The 19,169-nt window shown below is 38.5% G+C and overlaps 1 protein-coding gene across 6 annotated transcripts in view; it reads left to right on the top strand.

Moving 5' to 3' along the window:
- astn1 (astrotactin 1) overlaps positions 1 to 19,169 on the top strand; it is a 384,487-nt gene that overhangs the window by 121,667 nt on the left and 243,651 nt on the right. For all 6 annotated transcript variants that reach the window (XM_058632934.1, XM_058632930.1, XM_058632932.1 and 3 more), the window contains 3 exons: positions 9,923 to 10,007; positions 11,432 to 11,506; positions 14,729 to 14,866. In XM_058632934.1, the coding sequence (XP_058488917.1) occupies positions 9,923 to 10,007; positions 11,432 to 11,506; positions 14,729 to 14,866 (298 nt within the window). The remainder of the gene's footprint in view (positions 1 to 9,922; positions 10,008 to 11,431; positions 11,507 to 14,728; positions 14,867 to 19,169) is intronic.

Below are 19,169 nucleotides of genomic sequence, written 5' to 3'. Positions count from 1 at the left end.
GGGGAAAGCTAACAAACAAAACCACTTTTTCGAGGAAATCTAAGAAACAGAAAAAAACACTCTTTTGAGGGAAAAACTACTAGCAAAAACAAGGGCTAAAGATAACAAAAAAAAACACTCTTTCGAGGAAAACTAAGAAACAAAAAAACACTCTTTCGAGGGAAAACTACTAGCAAAAACAAGGGCAACATTTTTGGTTTGTGGACAAGTACTCGATTAAACAAGAAAAAAGTGACAGATGAATTGATGATGAAGCCTGAGATCAGTGGAATTAGTTTTTGTCCTTTCCGAGTGCATTATGTGTTCATATCCCAGTAATGTAGTGAGATGTGTTTACAGTGCTAATGGAGATGAAACAAATATACAGCAAGATTTAAATTTTGACCCGCAGGCGAGTCGCTAAAGTTATGTAAGTGTAGTAATGAATCTCACATTAAAGCAGAGGAACAGTCTTCCTTGTTTTACATCTATTATTCAGAAGCCTGATCTCCCCAGAGTGATACAGAATGAATTCTGAGACCTTTCAATAAAACGAGAAAAAAAGAACCTGGATGAAGTGTGTCTCATTCCTGCCTTTGAGTCTCATTCTTGGGACTCTGTGTCCACTCCCTAACACGGGGACACGTCTATGCTACTTTCATATGATTCATTTGTAATTAAATGTTGCTTTAGTTTGAATCCAAGTACCTTGGATTTAAACTACAGCAACATTTCATTGGTACTAAAACCCTAAACCTGGATGATTTTGGTCACTAGCGTTTGTGTACTCCCTAATTTCTGCTCTGAGTTCTGCGTTTGCAGTAACCTTGCTATCTTACTTTTCAGCAACCCATGGAGTGTTGCATTTTCACATTCTGTGCAGGAAAATAAGATTCTTCGGTCTGTTTATGTAAACATCAATTATTAAAACAGGTGTGTTACAATACAAGATCTTGAGACTTGTCAAGCAGTGGACTGTAGGTCAAGTACAAACATGGGTGTGTTTTTCCCCTGTGACATTTTTATTTTAAACTGTTATCTAGGGCATAATCACAGTTTTATTCATGTAATACCGTTTTTGAAACTGGACATTTTCACATTTTTTCACACATTAACTCCCCCTGGAAAATGTTATTTCCTATTCAAACTGTGAAGTCTTTTTTTGCATAGGCTTTTCCAAAGCCTATGTCAATTTCATATAGTATATATCTTTATAGTGTTGATTGCAACGATGCTGTAACTCTACAAGAAAATAAAAATTTATATTTTCCAGACAAACCTAGGCACAAAACCTTAACCTGTTTTATTCTGGTCGTCGCGCAGATTAAAACATTACTATATTGCTTTTCTGACAACCGTGGGAAATGTTCCACTTTAGAAATGAGTACACGTTTTTCTAAATGCTCCATATGTGTCAGGACTTAACATATGGACAAAATTATGAGGCCACATCTCTTAATCTGTGAGTATAGGTGTTTTTGTACAGTGCCATTGACACAGATGAATTAAATAAAGCTCGTAGCTATGAGGTCAGGGTTTGGCATATGCCAGGCAAAAGGCATATTGCGCCTATGGATATACACGTTTCAAATCCATGCCATAACATAGTGGCTCAATGAATGTGAAAATGGATGAGTGTGTAGTTTCCTGCTTGACGAACCAAATAATTCTGATAGACTCTTCCTGGAGTCGACGGCCAAGAGATAACGAGACTCCTCAGAATGCACACACGTGATCTTGTCGTGTGTTTCCTTGAATAACTGTTTAGTTCCACGTGTGACGTCGGAGGTGACAAAGGCGGTGACAAATAGCGGGGATCGGATGTGATGGATAAAGTGTGAAACTCGGAAACTGGCTCGGTGCCTGTACAGTAAGCAATTAGAGAAAGTAGCACCTTGCAAGGTGTAAAACAAGTTTGAGCCGAGTGCGGTGACCTCGGAGTGCAATGAAACGCTAATTAAAGTTAGATGAAGCGTAAAACATTGTTTAGCAGCTGTGTCACAAAGCTCCGTGTAACTCCACAGCTCCTGCCATCCCATCGACACTCCAGCAGTACAGGTTATTTCTTCTGGTCATAATTTACACCGTCAATCGGAATGTAAAGCTGCCTTTTCTCATGGCCGACGTTAAGTCTCTTTCACTGCACATTTAAAAAAAGCAGCAACGTAGCAATCACATTTTAGAAGTCTGTATAAAGGTTGGTGAGTATTGCCAATCCGTAGAGGTGGTGTTCAATCCCTGAGGATTACATTATGACTTTATTCTCATAATGTTACAACTTTATTCTTGAAAAATTACAACTTGATTCTTGTAATATTACGACTTTTTTAATGCTACAACTTTATTCTCAATAGATTAAGACTTTATTCCTATAATATTACAAATTTATTCTCAAAAGATTAAGACTTTATTATTGTAATATTACGACTTTATTCTCATAAGGTTACAACTTTATTTTCATAAGGTTACGACTTTATTTTTGTAATATTACAACTTTATTTTCATAAGGTTACGACTTTATTCTTGTAATATTACAACTTTTTCAATGTTGTGACTTTATTCTCATAAGATTACAACTTTTTTCTCATAATATTACAACTTTATTCTTGTAAGGTTACAACTTTATTCTTGGAATATTACAACTTTTTTAAGATAATGACTTTATTCTCAAAATATTATGACTGTATTCTCGTAAAATTACACCTTTATTCTCATAAGATTACGTCTTTATTCTCATACGATTACAACTTTATTATCATTATTCTCATAATATTACAGCTTTATTCTCGCAAAAAGATTACACCTTAATTCTTTTAAGCCTTTATAGTCCAATGTGTGCCGGTACCTAGGTTTCCATTAATATTCTAGTAATATTACGTCTATATTCTCATAATACTACGACATTATTTTCATAAGATTATGACTTTATTCTCCTGTAATACTGACACTACTGTCCGTTTAAAAACTAGTTTGATCTTATTGTCAGCACTGGGCAAAAACATAAACTTGTACACTTGCATCCCACTTGCAATGTCCAATGTGTGCCAGTACCTATGTTTTCCATTAAAATGTATCACAAATTTCAACAAAATTTCAAAAATATGTTACTTAATGATACCATGTATTATTGTTGTAATTTTTGAGTAATGTTGTGGATACTTCTGTAGTTTTGACTATCTTCCTGTGCAGTCGAATGTAGACACGAGATTGACTTGTCAATCATGTGATTTCTAAACCTTTTTCTTACTGAATCAGTTTCTGTTGCTTACATGCCAAATTTTCCACCTCCATATTTTTTTCTTTTAATAATTCTCTGTTAATCCATTTGAGTGTTTTTATGTGCAAATCAAATCAAGTGAAACAGGGTGATGGAAACTGGCATTATAAGCCAATTTAGAACCAAATGTTGTTATAGACAGCTGTGGTGTCCACCGATCAACAGCAATGTCTCGCCTCCAAGTTAATTAGCGACATCAGTCGTTAAAGAATCATCTCCGATTCTTTCTCCTTTTACTAATATGCACACACTACATCAATTAAACCAACTTAATTCATAATTTTCTGTCTTTTTTTAGTCTTTATTACTGCAGATTTTCTCACCTGCTGATTAACACCCAGCACAGTAAGTGTTAATACCAATGACACTGCAGCATGTGCTGATATCTCTGAGGTGATCTTTATAAGCTGTGCACTCTCAGCGAGGAACATGAACACTATTTGAAAAAGGGGCGTTCAATATAAAATAAAATGATAGTTCAAGGTAAAGTTGACACACAATTCCAAATAATTGGTTTGGAAAACTTGATCAAACCCTGTTTCCCTGCTTTATGAGAACAAAGTTGTTGAGTGTAACGTTGTTCTTTTGCACATAGGCTTGTAATCAACACTAGAATACAATATATTACTTTTAATAGTAATAGTTGAATAGTGAACAGGGCCAGACTTACTCACGTACCTGAACTGATCTCAGCCTTGTGCCTTCTTTTGTGTTTCAGACTTTACTGCAGACTAAATAGGTATTTTTCTGTCTGTTCCTCTTCACTTTGTTTCTGTTGAAAGAGAAAAGTAAATGCAAAGTGTTTGCAGTTGGATCTGAAGAGCACACGGCAATGTTGTTGTTTTTTTAAATATGTTGTAAGCAAATTATCAAAGACTTAAAGGCATTAACTGATATATCCTTTATCTTAGCAGGTATTAAGTTCCTTAAATTTGAGGGTGTTGTTAGAGACTCTCCTTATTAGATAATACAGACATGCTCAGTAGGAGACTGAAGGATGCTCAAGTTTACCCAATTTCAATCGGTTTTATTAGAAAAAACTCAAAGGGAACAAAAGAAAAAGGTGGTTAGTGTCTGGACCAACCCTGCAATGGGCCGTCTGACCCAGCGCATCCCCAAAAGAAAAAGAGATCAAATAAACTAAACCTGAAAACTAAACCCGGATTGCCGGTAACCTCCAACCAACTGAAGTGCTATATAAAACTAGAGCTGCAACTAACAATTATTTTCAGAATCAATTAATCTGTCCCGATTAATAGATTAATCGTTTCGTCCATAAAATATCAGAAAACCTTAACAAATGTTGATCGGTTTTCGTCAAACCTGGAAATGATGATGTTCTCAAATGTCTTGTTTTGTCCACAAACCAAAATGATGAACTCTTAATGATTTATTTCTTATCCAGAGCAAAGAAATGAAGAAAATATTCACATTTAAGAAGCTTAATCAATCGGAAATCTTGTTTTAATCATGAAAAAAGCTTCAAACTGATTAACCGATTTTCAAACTAGTTGTCGATTAATTTAGTATTCGATTAATAATCGATGAATCGTTTCAGCTCTATATAAAACGTTTAAAACTGTCTTTGTCTTGGGAAAGATTAAGAGATTTTCCTGGTCTCTCCTTCTAAGCCACTTCCATTTAGAGATGAACTGGTGCACAGGATGAACTCAAGAGCACACAAAAGCAATATTTTGAAGATATTGACAACATGCTATCAGGCATAAGCAGACTCTAAAGCACAAACTGAATGAGGCATTTCCTTCTGTGTGAACCTGTAAGAATTTTATACTTAAACTCGGCAGGAATTGACCTTTTCCCATTAACAGTGGGCGGAATAAAAGCTTGCAGCCTGTGGCCTTCACTTGCCTCCCATCGAGCATGAGCAGAACATGTAGTACATGTTACCCTTGAGTAACCCTGGAAACCTAAGGTGAGACCCCATCAGTCATCGTGAGCAAAGTCAAGGCCGGTGTTTTCTCCAGAGAGCTGACAACCGAGCAAAACGCTGATGCTTCCTGTTTTTAGCTAAAAGGCTTCACTTAATCACTGAAGCTGCCAACACACACAGTATGGACCAATTCCAAATCCCTACAGTTATGTCTTTTTCAGGCCTTCAAGTTTGTCTCTTTGTTATTTATGTACCTTTTTTCCAAAATCTCAAATAGATATTAGTTGATCAGTAAAATATATGGAATAGGATTAGGGCCACAAAAATAAAACAGCATGAATTATGGGATTAAAATCCAAATTCTGAGATCAAAGAAAGATTTTGAGATTAAAGTCATAATTCGGATTTTAAAGAAAAGTCTGAGATTAAAGTCATAATTCTGAGATTAAAGAAAAAGTCTGAGATTAAAGTCAGAATTCTCAGGAAAAAGTCTAAAAAAAAATAAGATTAAAGTCAAAATTCTGAGATTAAAGTCAGAATTCTGAGATTACAGAAAACAATCTTAGATTAAAGTCAGAATTCTGAGATTAAAGAAAAAGTCTAAGATTAAAGTCAGAATTCTCAGAAAAAAGTCTAAAAAAACTGAGATTAAAGTCAAAATTCTGAGATTAAAGTCAGAATTCTGGATTAAAGAAAAAGTCATGCTGTTTTATTTATTTTTTACATGTGTCCCTAATAGTCTTCTGTAAAAATTCTTAGGTTGTGAAGTCAGGGTTTAGAAATAATTTCAGATTATCCCAGTCCTCCCTTAACCTATATATTAAAATGATTTTTGGTTCATAACAGTAACCAAAAAGGTGTTTTCAGTAAAGTAAAGGCAGTGGTAAGTATCTGTTTATTAGACTTATCATTAAGTAAAGGTTAGTCAGTCACTGGAACCAGTGACTGACTATCTGACTGGTTTCAGTGACTGAGAAAAAACTAAAACTCGATCAATTACCTTCAGGACTGAATTGGATGATTTTAAAGTGAAGTCGAGTATTGACTGGTGGAAGTCCTCACTGCTCTGCGATCGAGCACTAAGTTCCAAACGACTGACACACCCCATAATGTGCATTTGTGCTTCACTGTGTGTTAGAAAAAGTCGGCAAACTTTAAAGTGACCACATGAATTTAGAACTGCTTATATTCTTTTTATTTAAACTCAGTGTACATACAGAATTTAAAAACCTTAACACGCAAACAGCTTTTTATGATGAACAGACAATTACTCTGCGATAATTGGTTTCTTGTCATTTTTATTAGGGAAGGACATGTGTGAAGGACACTGCTGAGTATATCATTTTCTCTTGATCGGAGGCCAAAGTGGAAAATCTGTTCTGACATTCACATCCTCATCCATAGCTTCTGTCTTTATAATAAATTATACTCTATATAATCAATTAGTGTAACATTACTTATAGAACAATGACCTTTAGTGAAAAGTCACTCTGATGTCTGATGGTGGATGTCTGGTCATATGAGGTAACGACACATAGAGGGCCCGTCCACACAGAAACTGGTTTAGGTGAATAAGCATACTATTTGTGGAGGCGTTTTCCGTCTCTGTGTGGACGGAGAATACGATACTTCAGGAAAAACGATGACATCATATTCCCAGCTCTCTCTCTTTCACTGTCATTCATTGTCTTGTGTTTGGAGATTGTTTGAGAGTTTTAACAACTACCGTCAACGAAAAGTAACTAAAGCCTGAAAAGACGCTAGATGTCACGAGAACACGTCCTGTCTTTAGAGGAGAAAACAAAACTTTACTTGAATAAACAAAACAGTGGTTGTTCCACACACAGTCTGCTGCACTGAACATCCACAGCTCATCTGTGACTCTGTTTTGTGTGTGTCTGTGTGCGCTGCACTCACACAGTGCTTCTCTGTAAATACAGTTAGATGGATCTCACTCGTGTGGTAGAATTGTGCATTTCCTTCTTGTAAAGTATTAAGGTTTATGACACAAAGTCGCTAGATTTGTCACAATTACACAATTAACACAATTAGCAACCATAAAGCACAGAGCTTGCTCGGGATTACACGAAGCAAAATATATCGTCCCGTCTCACACTCCACTCACACATTTATAGGAGCAACATTCACCGTGACCTACCGTCCGAATAGACAGAGCACACTGAACGCGACACGGTGTCTCCGGTGCAACACACATCAATTCTACGGGCAGTGGGAATGCACAAATAGTGCAAAAAAAGTGTCAGCTAGTAACGCAGCACATACACCGTGTTACATTTACAACATCTTTTCTGTTTTTTTTGGTGTAATGTTACAGTGCAACTGCAGTGCTGGCATATGTACGACAGCGTATTTGAACGATGCCGTCTTTAAGGGGATATTTTTGAAATCATTTCCTTGTAGATGTGGCCTCCCTCTCACTCAAAACCTTCCCAGACTGTGAGAGACTCCTTAGTCATCTTCATGTCGTAAGTGAAAACACTCCCACACAGGCAGTCACAGAGTCTGCATAATTCTTTGTCAGTCTCAGGGCCTTTTCTAAAGACATTTCTAGACAACTTAAGTGAAGTAAAGGTCATTAGAATGAAACTCAGCGTGGGAGTATTTCCACTTTTTCTTAAACTAGACTCTTATGTTGGCAAAGTGGACCAAAAAATGCCCCAAGGTTTGTTTATTTTTTTTGTATGTAATGTTTTGTTTGGCATTTTTAATTGACAGTGAGATGTGTTGTTGTCAGTTGGTACTAAAACTAGACGACGTGCGAACAAAGAGTTACACCACAACTCTAAAAATACACATTCACTGGAGCCCGATCAGCAGAATCTGATGCAGGTCGTCCTCCATCATGTTAGCCGTTTTGAGGCTGCTGACCTCTTTGACATTGTGTCCACCACAGTGGACGATAAGGACGTCCAGACCTGTGTATCTTGGTGTAGTGTGAGTGATGGGGGGGAGAAAGGTGAGGAGTATCCCTGTAGATACTCCTCACCTTTTCCTTGTAGATCCCATCCAAACGAACAAATATGGAAGTACACCATGCTGATGTCATTTTCTAACGTATCTTGGACCCGTCTCTTGGCTACCGTCTGCCAATGAATTAGGGAGCACAGGGCATGATTTTGGGTATTTGCTGTATAGGCTGTGGGTTCTTGGTTGCAAAAGAAACTCCCATTTTTAATCCTGAAGCTTTGTGATTTGACACAAATGATTGGACCTTACCAGCCATCAAGTCACACTGTCCTCTGATATGTGCCATGATTTATTGTCTACCTTGTGTCCTCTAAACGTTCCAATATGCAGGACAAAAGCGATTGACTTTAACTCTTCAGGCAATTATTGTGTACTGATGTTATAAATGAAGTTAGATTCAGGCTTATTTTTCTATAAACATCCACTCAAATTAAGTTATATTCATGCAGCTGACTTGCTCCTTGTGGCTAACTTGGTGCTTCTGTGCTTCAAGGCCAAATGTTCCACCCATTTGCCAAACATTGTGAGCAGTGAGTAGAGTATGTGGCTTATCTGAATATGAATTAAGTTTAAAAAGAAAGTAAATTGCCAATAAATACCTGTCAATATGTTCAGCCTCGAACTAGAAACAGAAACCAGGAGATTAATGACTTCAGATATTCACATTTAGACTCAATTTATTGTACAGAGCTTGATAAATGGCAGAGGAAAGTTAATGAAAAAGACATAAAGTTCTCTATAAAAGGGTTGTTCAGTATCAGACGTTGAATAAACTCAAACGAAGCGAGCCGCACACCAACACTGCCGGTCGATAGCACTCTGCGCGTCTTTGAAAATAGACATCGTCGTCGGTCTCGTCCAGCTGAAAAGACTGACACGCGCAGTTTTCTGCAGGTGAGAGCTTCCCGGGTGTCTGTGACCTCACCAACGCGCTCATGCACTGAAAGAAATGAACATTGTGTAACAACTTTCACAGTGGAAATATTCAGATGCTAATCTGGCATAATACAGCATCTCTGACAGCAGTGCAGTGGAGTCTCAGTCTCCTGTGGACTTCTCTTTCTCTGTTAATTCCCCCGCTGCTCCTTTTTAAGTTGAGATGATTTACACTTATGTTTAACCGTTGTTCCTTTCTATGCAGATGATACTCTCTCTCTCTTTCATATGATTATATCTTATTTTCTGCCATTCTTTAAGTGAATGTCCTCAATATGTACAAATGTACAGATATATTGTCGGTAAAATAATTCATTCAAAAATGGTGCGCAATTGTACCATGCAATAGTAAACCTGCATTGCGTATTGTGAATTGCAGTATTAGTTGCTGATGTTGTTGGTATTCAAAGAAGTGCTTTTGTTAAGGTTTCTAAGTGTTAATTAGAGGAAACTCTTTTTATTCTCTTCTGAACAAACAAGTGGTGTTTATGCTAATCTCGCTTAAGCTAAGAAAGCTTATTATGCAACAACACAAGGGCTGTGAATCCATGCACACCCAATTAAAAGCACCCCTGCTGGAAAACCTTTGTGGGCTTGAGCTCCGAAACTATGACTACATCATTAAAAAATAAGAGATGATTAAAAGTGCTTTATCGGCCTGAAGAGAATCGTGTCTTCACTGCGGCTCCTATGGAGGAAAAATAAAAGCAAGACGATTAAAAAAAAAGGGATTCTTCAGTTTGAGTGAACCAAGGCTTGACTTCAGTGAACACATGAGTGAACACATGAGTGAACACATGAGTGAACACATGAGTGAACACATGAGTGAACCAGAGCCTCTCTGTTTGCAGGAGAATGCCTCTGCCTGGACGGCTACATGAAGGACCCGGTCCACAAGCACCTGTGCATCCGCAGTGAGTGGGGGCCCAATCAGGGGTAAGATATTATTATTATACCCTGTTAGTAAGTTTGGTGATTGCTCATTATCAGGCCATGAGGAAACAGTGGATACAACAAGGGGCTTGTATTAGGACATCATTTATCTGGGCAGATAAACGAATAAAAACCACCTGACCTACAGGTTAATAAAGTCATAAATAATTTGCACTGATGCAAGAAAATGTCCGTACAAATACATTTATTTGTAACACCTACATTAATTGAGTGAAGTTAAATTAAGCCAGTGTGATGACTTTAAGACATACATGTTTTATTGTATCACATAATTAATTTCAATTACACACAGAACAAGCACAAATTGATTTTCAGATATTTGGGATATTTTGTTTCAAAATTAGACTTAAAAGTGATGAATTGTTGGGTTTCAACTTCATAAAATATCATAAAACATTGAAAAATATCAATAGGTGTTTCCCAAACCTCAAAAAATATGATCTCAAATGTCTTGTTTTGTCTAAAAACCAAAATGATTCCATAAATATTCACATTTAATTGGCTGAAAAACCAGATAATTTGTTATTATTGATTCATTGTTCAGCCCTGCACATGTTTAGATGATGTGATTAAATCATCTCTGTGGAGCTTTTCTCCTGAATAAAACGTTGTATTTGACGGGGAAAGACAATAATATTCCCTGCTCACAGAAGATACAGCAGATACAGCATGTCCTCCTCTGTGCCTGTCTCAAAAATGTGGATTTTGAGACGTCTTAATAATTCTCCCATCTCAGCCCACACGTGACTGTGTCTCATTTCCCCGGTGCTGCCCCCTGTGCGTCCCTGTCACTGTGTGACAGAGTGGGGCTCCCTGCAGTGACTTAAATGTTTAATGACCACAGCCTGTGACACGGAAGCCCCTTCCCCCTCTCCCCCTCTCCCCCTCTCCCACTTGATGTTCTTTTTGCTTACAGTAGAGTGGGAGTTTGCTCAGATTGACATCGGGCCCCTGTCACGTCTCCTCCTTACACTCTCACTTTGCAGACTGTTTAGTTCCCGAGCTGCCACTCCCCATTAATCTCCATCATTCCCCGTTCTCTCACTTCAACCTCTTGGCATCTGTCTCATCCCCATGCTGCTCCTCTCTCTCTCTCTATCTCTCTCTCTCTGTCTTCCTCTTTGTCTTCCTCGTTTGCCTGCTCCATCTCTGTCTCACCCCGGTTGTCCTCCCTTATCAAGCCATCTTTCAGAGAACACCTTTTTTAATCAGTGTCATAAACGCTGCGTTCCATTTGTCCTCTTCTGGGAAGCAGGGATGATGCAAAGTTGGACTTCAGGAGGTCTAGATTATAAAATGAGAAAATGTAATCCTTCTTTGGGCTTTGATTTTAACACTGTTTCATTCTATCTCCTCTATGTTTCTTGTCTGTGTGTGTGTGATCTTTTTGATCTGTTTTTTACCAGTCCCTGGCCTTACACCATCTTCCAACGCGGTTTTGATCTCGTGATGGGAGAACAACCCTCTGATCGCATTTTCAGGTAAGGGGGGAAACTTCACAAAACTTTATTTTTGTATCGCTTTGATTTCAAGGTGCGGTATAAAAGAAAAAAAAAACGATGTCTTCAGATAACACGTTACAATACTGCTTCACTATCTTTGCTTATCTTTCTCGTGACAAAACTCCTTATATGGACATCCTGGGGGTGTGTGTGTTTATAGGTCACATATTCGTTTTCTTGGTCTTTTGTTTTGTTTAGTCAAAGTTATGATTCATTTTATATCTTTTTATTTTTAATAGTGATATAAAGTAGAAATAATTGTGCATAGGTCACAAAATAGATGAGCTTTTCTTTTTTTTTTTTTCATAAAAACGAGCCAAGTGAACTTTGAACTGTGACGTGTTTCCAAATTTCACAGTCAATTCAATTTAAAACATTTTGAGTACTTTACGTAGATGGTGAAAATTTATATAAAATATGTTTCATCAGATTGTAAAATAGGATATTAGACACTCTATATGCTCTGTGTTATAAGGGTTCAGGATCCTGAGCTCAGGCTGAGATTGGAACTTTTCTCAAACCCTCTTCTATTTCCTCTCATTGACACTTTTATTAAGAGCTATTTATTCAAGTATTTGTATTTTTAGTCTCTTCGGTCTTGGTTATTTAACATCAACTTTACATTTATCTTGTCATTTTTGACATGTTTGTGAACCTGGTTTTGAAGGAAATTCAAAGCAACAGAACAATAAAAAACTGAACAAATGAGTGAAATAAATGCACAGAAGGTGTGGACACATCAGTCCACACTGTTACTTTGCTGCTGCTGCTGCAGCTGCTGCTTTCCTTGTTTTTTTTCCGGTAAGACGCCTTTCCCTTCTCTTTCCGTCCAGCTGCGTACATTTTCAAATTGCTTTGTCCTCACACTGCTTCCACCCGGCCATCCGTCCTAATTTAAAACGTTTCGGTCTCTCACTTTGAACTCCAAACACTGTAAAAGAACGGGGGAAAGACCTTGAACGTCACCCAGCGCTCGGAGAGCCGTGGCAGCCATCATCTTGTTTGTGCTTAAGCAGATATTACCATTAAACATGGAGGCAAATGATTCAATTTAGAGAAAGCGTTCAGAGTGGGGGAAAAAAAAACAAAAAAAACAAAGCAGAGTCGAGGATGTGTTGCAAAATCCTCCCCGGGCCTGGCTTTTCAAATCCACGGCGTTTGTCATTTGCACATAGTTATCTGCCGGGAACTCCTCTGAGGACGGCGAACATGTTTTCCACTCAACGACTGTTTTCTCTTGGGAACGCTTTGTGTTTTCCACCTTCCACTTCCTCTCAGGGTGAAGAGAATAAGTCGTATGAGCTCATCCCACTTGTCGTCAAAGCACTGATTTGCTCGGCACTGATTTGTCCAGTGTTCACCCAGAATACGTCACACTGCATCACAGGGAGTTTCAGTCTGTCAGTTTGTTGTGCACAGTCCCAATAGTGAGATGCCTCATGAGAGAAGTGGAGTCAGCTCTCAGGGAAAAATATGATCACCATTTTATACAGTGGCCGACAGGTGGCAAACGCACTGCAACGACCCAAAACACATGCAGGAGAAGAAACGAGCTCCGTCTTCACAAACGCTGCAGATTCAAAAAACACAAAGGAAAGCAACGTGAGAAACGTGCTGCAAAAACAAACCGATTCCAAACCGAAAACACGAGAACATCACACAAGCATATTCAATAACAGAAGTGCTCCAGGTCTGTGGGGGGGCGCTCGTTGTCGTGCAGCTCTACGAGCAGCCATTATGATACAGTACTCTGGGACTACTTAATCTTACTTTATTAAAAGACCTTTATTAAGAGGTTATCTGACTGCGGCCAAGCTAGTTTCTCTGTAGTCAAACTATCTGATGCTGAATTTTAGCACCTGAGTTACAAAAGGATTTACGGTAAAAAGCCTGCAGTCGAGCTGATTTTAAAGGACATTGACATCCGGTTTTCAAAATAAAACACTCAGATCCCCGTATCTGTGTAGACGTTTGAAATCACATCGTCTTGCAGCTATGTTTCCTAGACCTACTAATCGGACATAAGCATCTGTACAAAGTGCTGCATATATTGATATCTGATAGTGTCCTGTTGTACAATAAAAAAAAATTAAAGTCCAAATTCACTCTTTTTATACAAAAGTGTACTTTTCTACGCCCAGAGTGAACAACTGCTGAATTAAAACACTGATTATAAAAACTGTGGGGTTACAGGAGGAAAACCTCTTAATAAAGGTCTTTTAACAGTGTAAGAATTAAGCGAATTAGGCATATTCCATTATTGAGTATGCCGGTGTTTCTCCTCCTGCTTGTGTTTTGGCTTGTTGCAGTGTGTTAGCTGTATCACATTTACCACCTTACATTTATTACTTATTTACTTTCTTCTACATTAAGTCGGTGACCAGTTGCACTTTTTGACTCCAAAACAAAACAAAGGAAGTAAAAGGGTGGATCTATTGTGAGTGTTTTGCCAACACGGTGCTGTAATCACTCAGTTCTTAAAGTGACTGTTTAATGTGTGCAGCAGCAGCCGCCGCGACTCACTGCCCTTTTTCTTTATGCTAAGTTAGCGTTTTTGTTTCATGCAAATTGAACAATTGTGAATGAGGGGAAAAAAAAATTGTGTTTCGTCTGCATAAAAGTGGCCACTAACCATTCCATCAACAAGTTCCCCCTCTATTCTATTATGTGCCACAAGTATGCAATGTATGTATAATTAATCAGTGCTAATAACAACGCTTTTGATGTTAACCAGTGTGGAATGTTCAACAGGAAGTTGGAAGTTATTTCACTTCATGTGCATGTTTAAAGATTGATGATATTCATTGACTCACAAATAAAGACTTGTTTTAAAGCCCTTGTTTACAGATTTATAGCCATGTTTTGCCTCGGGGGGGGGGAACTCTTATTTTTGCCGGGGGGTTTTCATTAGGTATGCATTGTGTCCATTAGCGCCAGCATCCTTCTGCTCAAGATAAGTTCTCTGAAAGGTAAAATAAATAACCTCCAACCAGCTTGATGCTATTACACAGAGTCACCGATGCAGCAGAAACATTTATCTTTGAAAAGTATGCCTCGTGACACGACACGGTGGTGGTTTTCACGCTCCTGTTTTCTTTTGTTTTCAGTGCGGTTTCCTCCTGCACGGCACTGACTTGACCTTGTTTTTGTTTGACGAGCAGAAAACCTGCAACCTTTCTTGTCTCTGCTGTCCTTCCGCAGGTTCACATATACCTTAGGGGAGGGAATGTGGTTGCCGTTGAGTAAAAGCTTTGTCATCCCGCCCGCCGAGCTCGCCATCAACCCCTCGGCCAAGTGCAAGACGGACATGACGGTCATGGAGGACGCAGTGGACGTGCGGTGAGAGATTCACTCGTATTCCTTTGACCTTTTACAGTGACCCTGATATCATCAATGGGCCTGTTCGGGGACACATGTGACATCTAGGAACATCTAAGAGTTTCCTAAAATGAATAATTCTATATTGTTTAGGCCCAAAACATCGTTCCAAAACTGCTTCCATACATGCATTGAATTCTGGACGTTCTCTGGAGAGTGCCTCTGTGGACTCTTGCCAGAACATTGTCCAGAGATTCTCCTGTTAACTTTTACCCGAGTCAAAATCTTTGGAAAATGCTCGAATAAGACAATGTGATAAGGCAGCAGAATAAATCCACAGCAAGTGTTATGAATGGATGAATGTGTCCCAACTCCTCCATGCTCAAGCCACACACACACACACACACACACACTGCCCCTCGCCTGGAACCCCCCTGAGTTTCCTCCCCTGTTGTTGTGCATGTGTTTCATATGTGAATGGACCCAATTCTTTGTATATAATCCAGTGTTCTTGTCAGAAAATGACAGAGCTATTGCTGCATCAAGCTACACCAGTGTTTCTCAATCCTGGTCCTGGGGACCCAGTGCTTCCCAGGAAACATCACAATTTTCCTACTTGAGGGAGGTGGGAAAAAGTTTGGCGTATTGATAAGAAGTTAAGTGCAAATGAGTCCAACAGAAACTGAATAAAGGATGAGCAGATGTTCAAAAATCACGCGACTGAAAGTGTTACTCCAACTTCCACGTTCAACTGCGGTAGGAAAATAACAGAAACAGCAGGAACAACGGACAAGAGGAAGTTTGTGTGAACGGATGAGGAAACCACAACATCCGCGACAATAACAGATGGGGAAAAACGTGCTTTATGTCGCCTGCAGCTCTTTATTTAATTATAATGCTCTCCAATACATGTCATGTGACTTACATGGGTTGGGATTAAATTAATACAGAACAGAAGCACAATTGATGTATTACTTGGGTGTATTACTAAATGTTTAACTGCCTTCCTGGTGAAAAAGTTATTTGCATCAGGACAAATTATCACAAAAACAAATATATACAGTACTGTGTTTGAAATCCACATTACCAAAAAAACATGCCAGAACATTTTCATAGCCTTTTTGCTGTGTCGGGAGATGATAATTAGTAAATTATGGTTTTAAAAAAAAGATGTTATTTCATTTATTCGGTGCCAGGCAGCTGGAAAATATACAAGGGGCCAGCAAACCTGTGATCCATGTGCCAAGTGGGCCTGCAGGGGAAATAATGTTACACTGATGTTGCGCTAGGAAGTCCATGGAAAGAAATAAAATATTTCCAAAGGCTTTGAAGCAAGGAAGGACACCGCTGAGCTATCCCTAACTGAATAAACCCCCCACCTCACAACCGCCACCACCTGCAGGATGTAGTCGCTTTTGACTCTCTGCACACGTCTCTCTCTGTTTGTCTTCACACTTAATATGCATTTGTTTTGAATTTATTACTGTTGCGGGGAGTCTTAAGCATCCCTGTGAGGTTGATGCAAAGGTCCTCGCCGTCATTATTGAGAGGGTAATAAAATATCTAACACATAATCAATTTTAAATAGGAAGCGGGGGGAGGGGGAAAAGAATAAGGAGAACGAATTACTTGGCAAAACAAAGCTGTAAAGAGTGTTTTGATTGTTAAATGGTACATAACTCCTTCAAAGACAATCTTTTTTGTGTGCAGCGACTGTGTTTGTGTTTGGGACCGCGGAGAGAGCCATAAATGATCCAAAAACAATGCCGCGGTATGAAACTGGAGTCAGCTGACAGCTGTGACACAGCAGAGTTATGTAGTGTTAGAGCTCTGCCAGCGGTGACGCTGCTTTGCCCTCAAGTTTTAGCCACGTTTGACATTTTAATAACAATGTATGTTCATTTTTACACCATCTCCCTCAATCACAAATGTTTCCCTATCTCTTTTCTCATCAGTCTCTGACACTGTGAACCCTAAAAGTTAAGCTGTCGATGCAGTAGAGTATCACATAAAATGTGAACAAAAGGGAAAATAGAAATCTTCTCCTTTGTTCTCACTGCTGAATACCTCATACTATACATATACAGTACATATTCACCTTTGATTGGATCCCCATGCAGTTCTATGTTGCCTTACATCACCACCATGTGGTGCTCACATTTTATTTTAATTCCTTTTGAACTATTTATTTACCAAAGCTGACACATTTACTGCAATGTATTCTACACATGGCATAATGTAACTGCCTAAAATGACTTATTGTGACACATGTCTTATTCTGGTTGACAGGATTACGATGCAATGTTTTCTGTATTTATACCAAATATCATGCAGCCGTTTGAAATACATTTAAAGACTCGTTGTTAAAGAACGCCGCCTCTGTGAAAGCCTAAAACCCAGCAAAGTAGAGCCAGAGTGGTTTTATAAACAAAATCAACAGTGAAGCTTCAGTAGGCTCGAATCAGAGGTTCAACTCTGGTCTTGAACCTTCATTGATTACATCGTTTATCGCAGATTATCTTGTAGTGCTGGTGGATGCCGATCGACTCTTTTAACCCCAAAACTGTGCACATAATAATCAAAAGTTAGTACTTTATTCTCAAAGCTAGCTTTTGAGAAAAGTTAATCACAAAAGAGCAAAAGTCTGGTGGACAACTCCGTCGGAGATGAGACATACAACGTCTCACCAAAAATTGTTTCCACCAGACTCATATCTCATTTTTTAATTTTGCACTAAGAGCAGCTCGACATACTTTGCCTGTTTATGTAGACCAGTAATTCCCAAAGTGAGGTCCATACAAGGGACTTTAATTTTGAATAATGAATAAGCTTCAAATTACAGTAAAATATCTATGAATAACTGTAAAACAAGTTCTTAGTTCATGTGGATGGATTTGTGTAGACATTTTATAGAAGTGCTTTTAAATTTAACCACATCTTGAGTAATTTCAACATGTATATATATAATGTAAAATAGTTTTCCATGTTTTGTTTCAGTAAAATTAAATTGGATATGCGGAGTTAATATTGTCTGAAACGTAACATTTTGAGTGGGCCACTACTTTATTAATGATGACTATGACTGTTGTTGACGTTTGATGCTAAAGCTACTGTGCTAATCCCTCAGCAGCATCATCATCATCACTCCTCAAGTTTGACAGGATTATGGCAAAGTACAAAGTATGTGTGAAGAGGAATAGTTTGCAGAGAGGAGCTACAGTATATCTATATATAGGTTAAGGTAATTAGTAGTGGGAGTTGTAGTGTTGCTGGAACAGGCCCTGTCAACACATTAATTCAATTCAATTCAATTTTATTTGTATAGTGCCAAATCATAACATACATTATCTCAAGGCATTGTACATCTTCAAGGAGAGCAAAGAAACCCAAGAGACTGTTGATAACAATTATACTGATATCGACTTTTAATTATAGCATAATAATAATGGTGATGATATGTATGATAGTAATAGCCTCGAAAACTGAACGGATCTGGATCCTGCAACCTGCAAGATGAGGACACAGAGAGAGAGAGAGAGAGAGAGAGAGAGAGAGAGAGAGGAAAATAAGGAAAGACACAAACGAGGGAGAGAAAGAACAATGTTAATGACATATAAAAAGTCATATTCATACCTTGAGTGTGAGAGAGTGAGTGTGCGTGCACCTCAGGAAATTCCCCCAGCAGTCTAGGTCTATAGCAGCATAACTAAGAGATGGTCCAGGTTCCCAGGTAACTATAAGCTTTATCAAAAAGGAACGTTTTAAGTCTAACTTTAAATACAGAAAGAGTGTCCACCTCCCAAACTGTCACTGGGAGTTGGTTCCTCAGGAGAGGAACCTGATAAATGAAGGCTCTGCCTCCCATTCTGCTCTTACAGAGTCTGGGAACCAGAAGTAAGCCTGTATTTTGTGACCTAAGTGGTCTGTTAGGGTGATAAGGTAAGACTAGGTCTTTCAGGTATGAAGGTGCCTGACCATTAAGCGCTTTGTACGTGAGGAGGAGGATTTTAAATTTAATTCTAAATTGTACAGGGAGCCAGTGTAGAGAAGCTAACACTGGAGTTATATGGTCTCTCTTTCCAGTTCCTGTCAGAACTTGTGCTGCAGCATTTTGAATTAACTGAAGGGTTCTAACAGACTTGTTGGAACATCCTGATAATAAGGAGTTACAGTAATCTAATCTAGATGTAACAAAAGCATGAACTAGTTTTCAGCATCCTTTAAGGACAGAATGTTTCTCATTTGCATAATGTTCCACAGGTGGAAGAAGGCTGTTCTGGAAATTTGTTTTATGTGTGAATCTAATGACATTTGCTGGCCAAAA

Source organism: Solea solea, chromosome 1, assembly GCF_958295425.1.
Source record: "Solea solea chromosome 1, fSolSol10.1, whole genome shotgun sequence".
Taxonomy (NCBI): Eukaryota; Metazoa; Chordata; class Actinopteri; order Pleuronectiformes; family Soleidae; genus Solea; species Solea solea.
The sequence above is the reverse complement of the archived record's forward strand: the minus strand, read 5'-3'. Positions and strand labels throughout refer to the sequence as shown.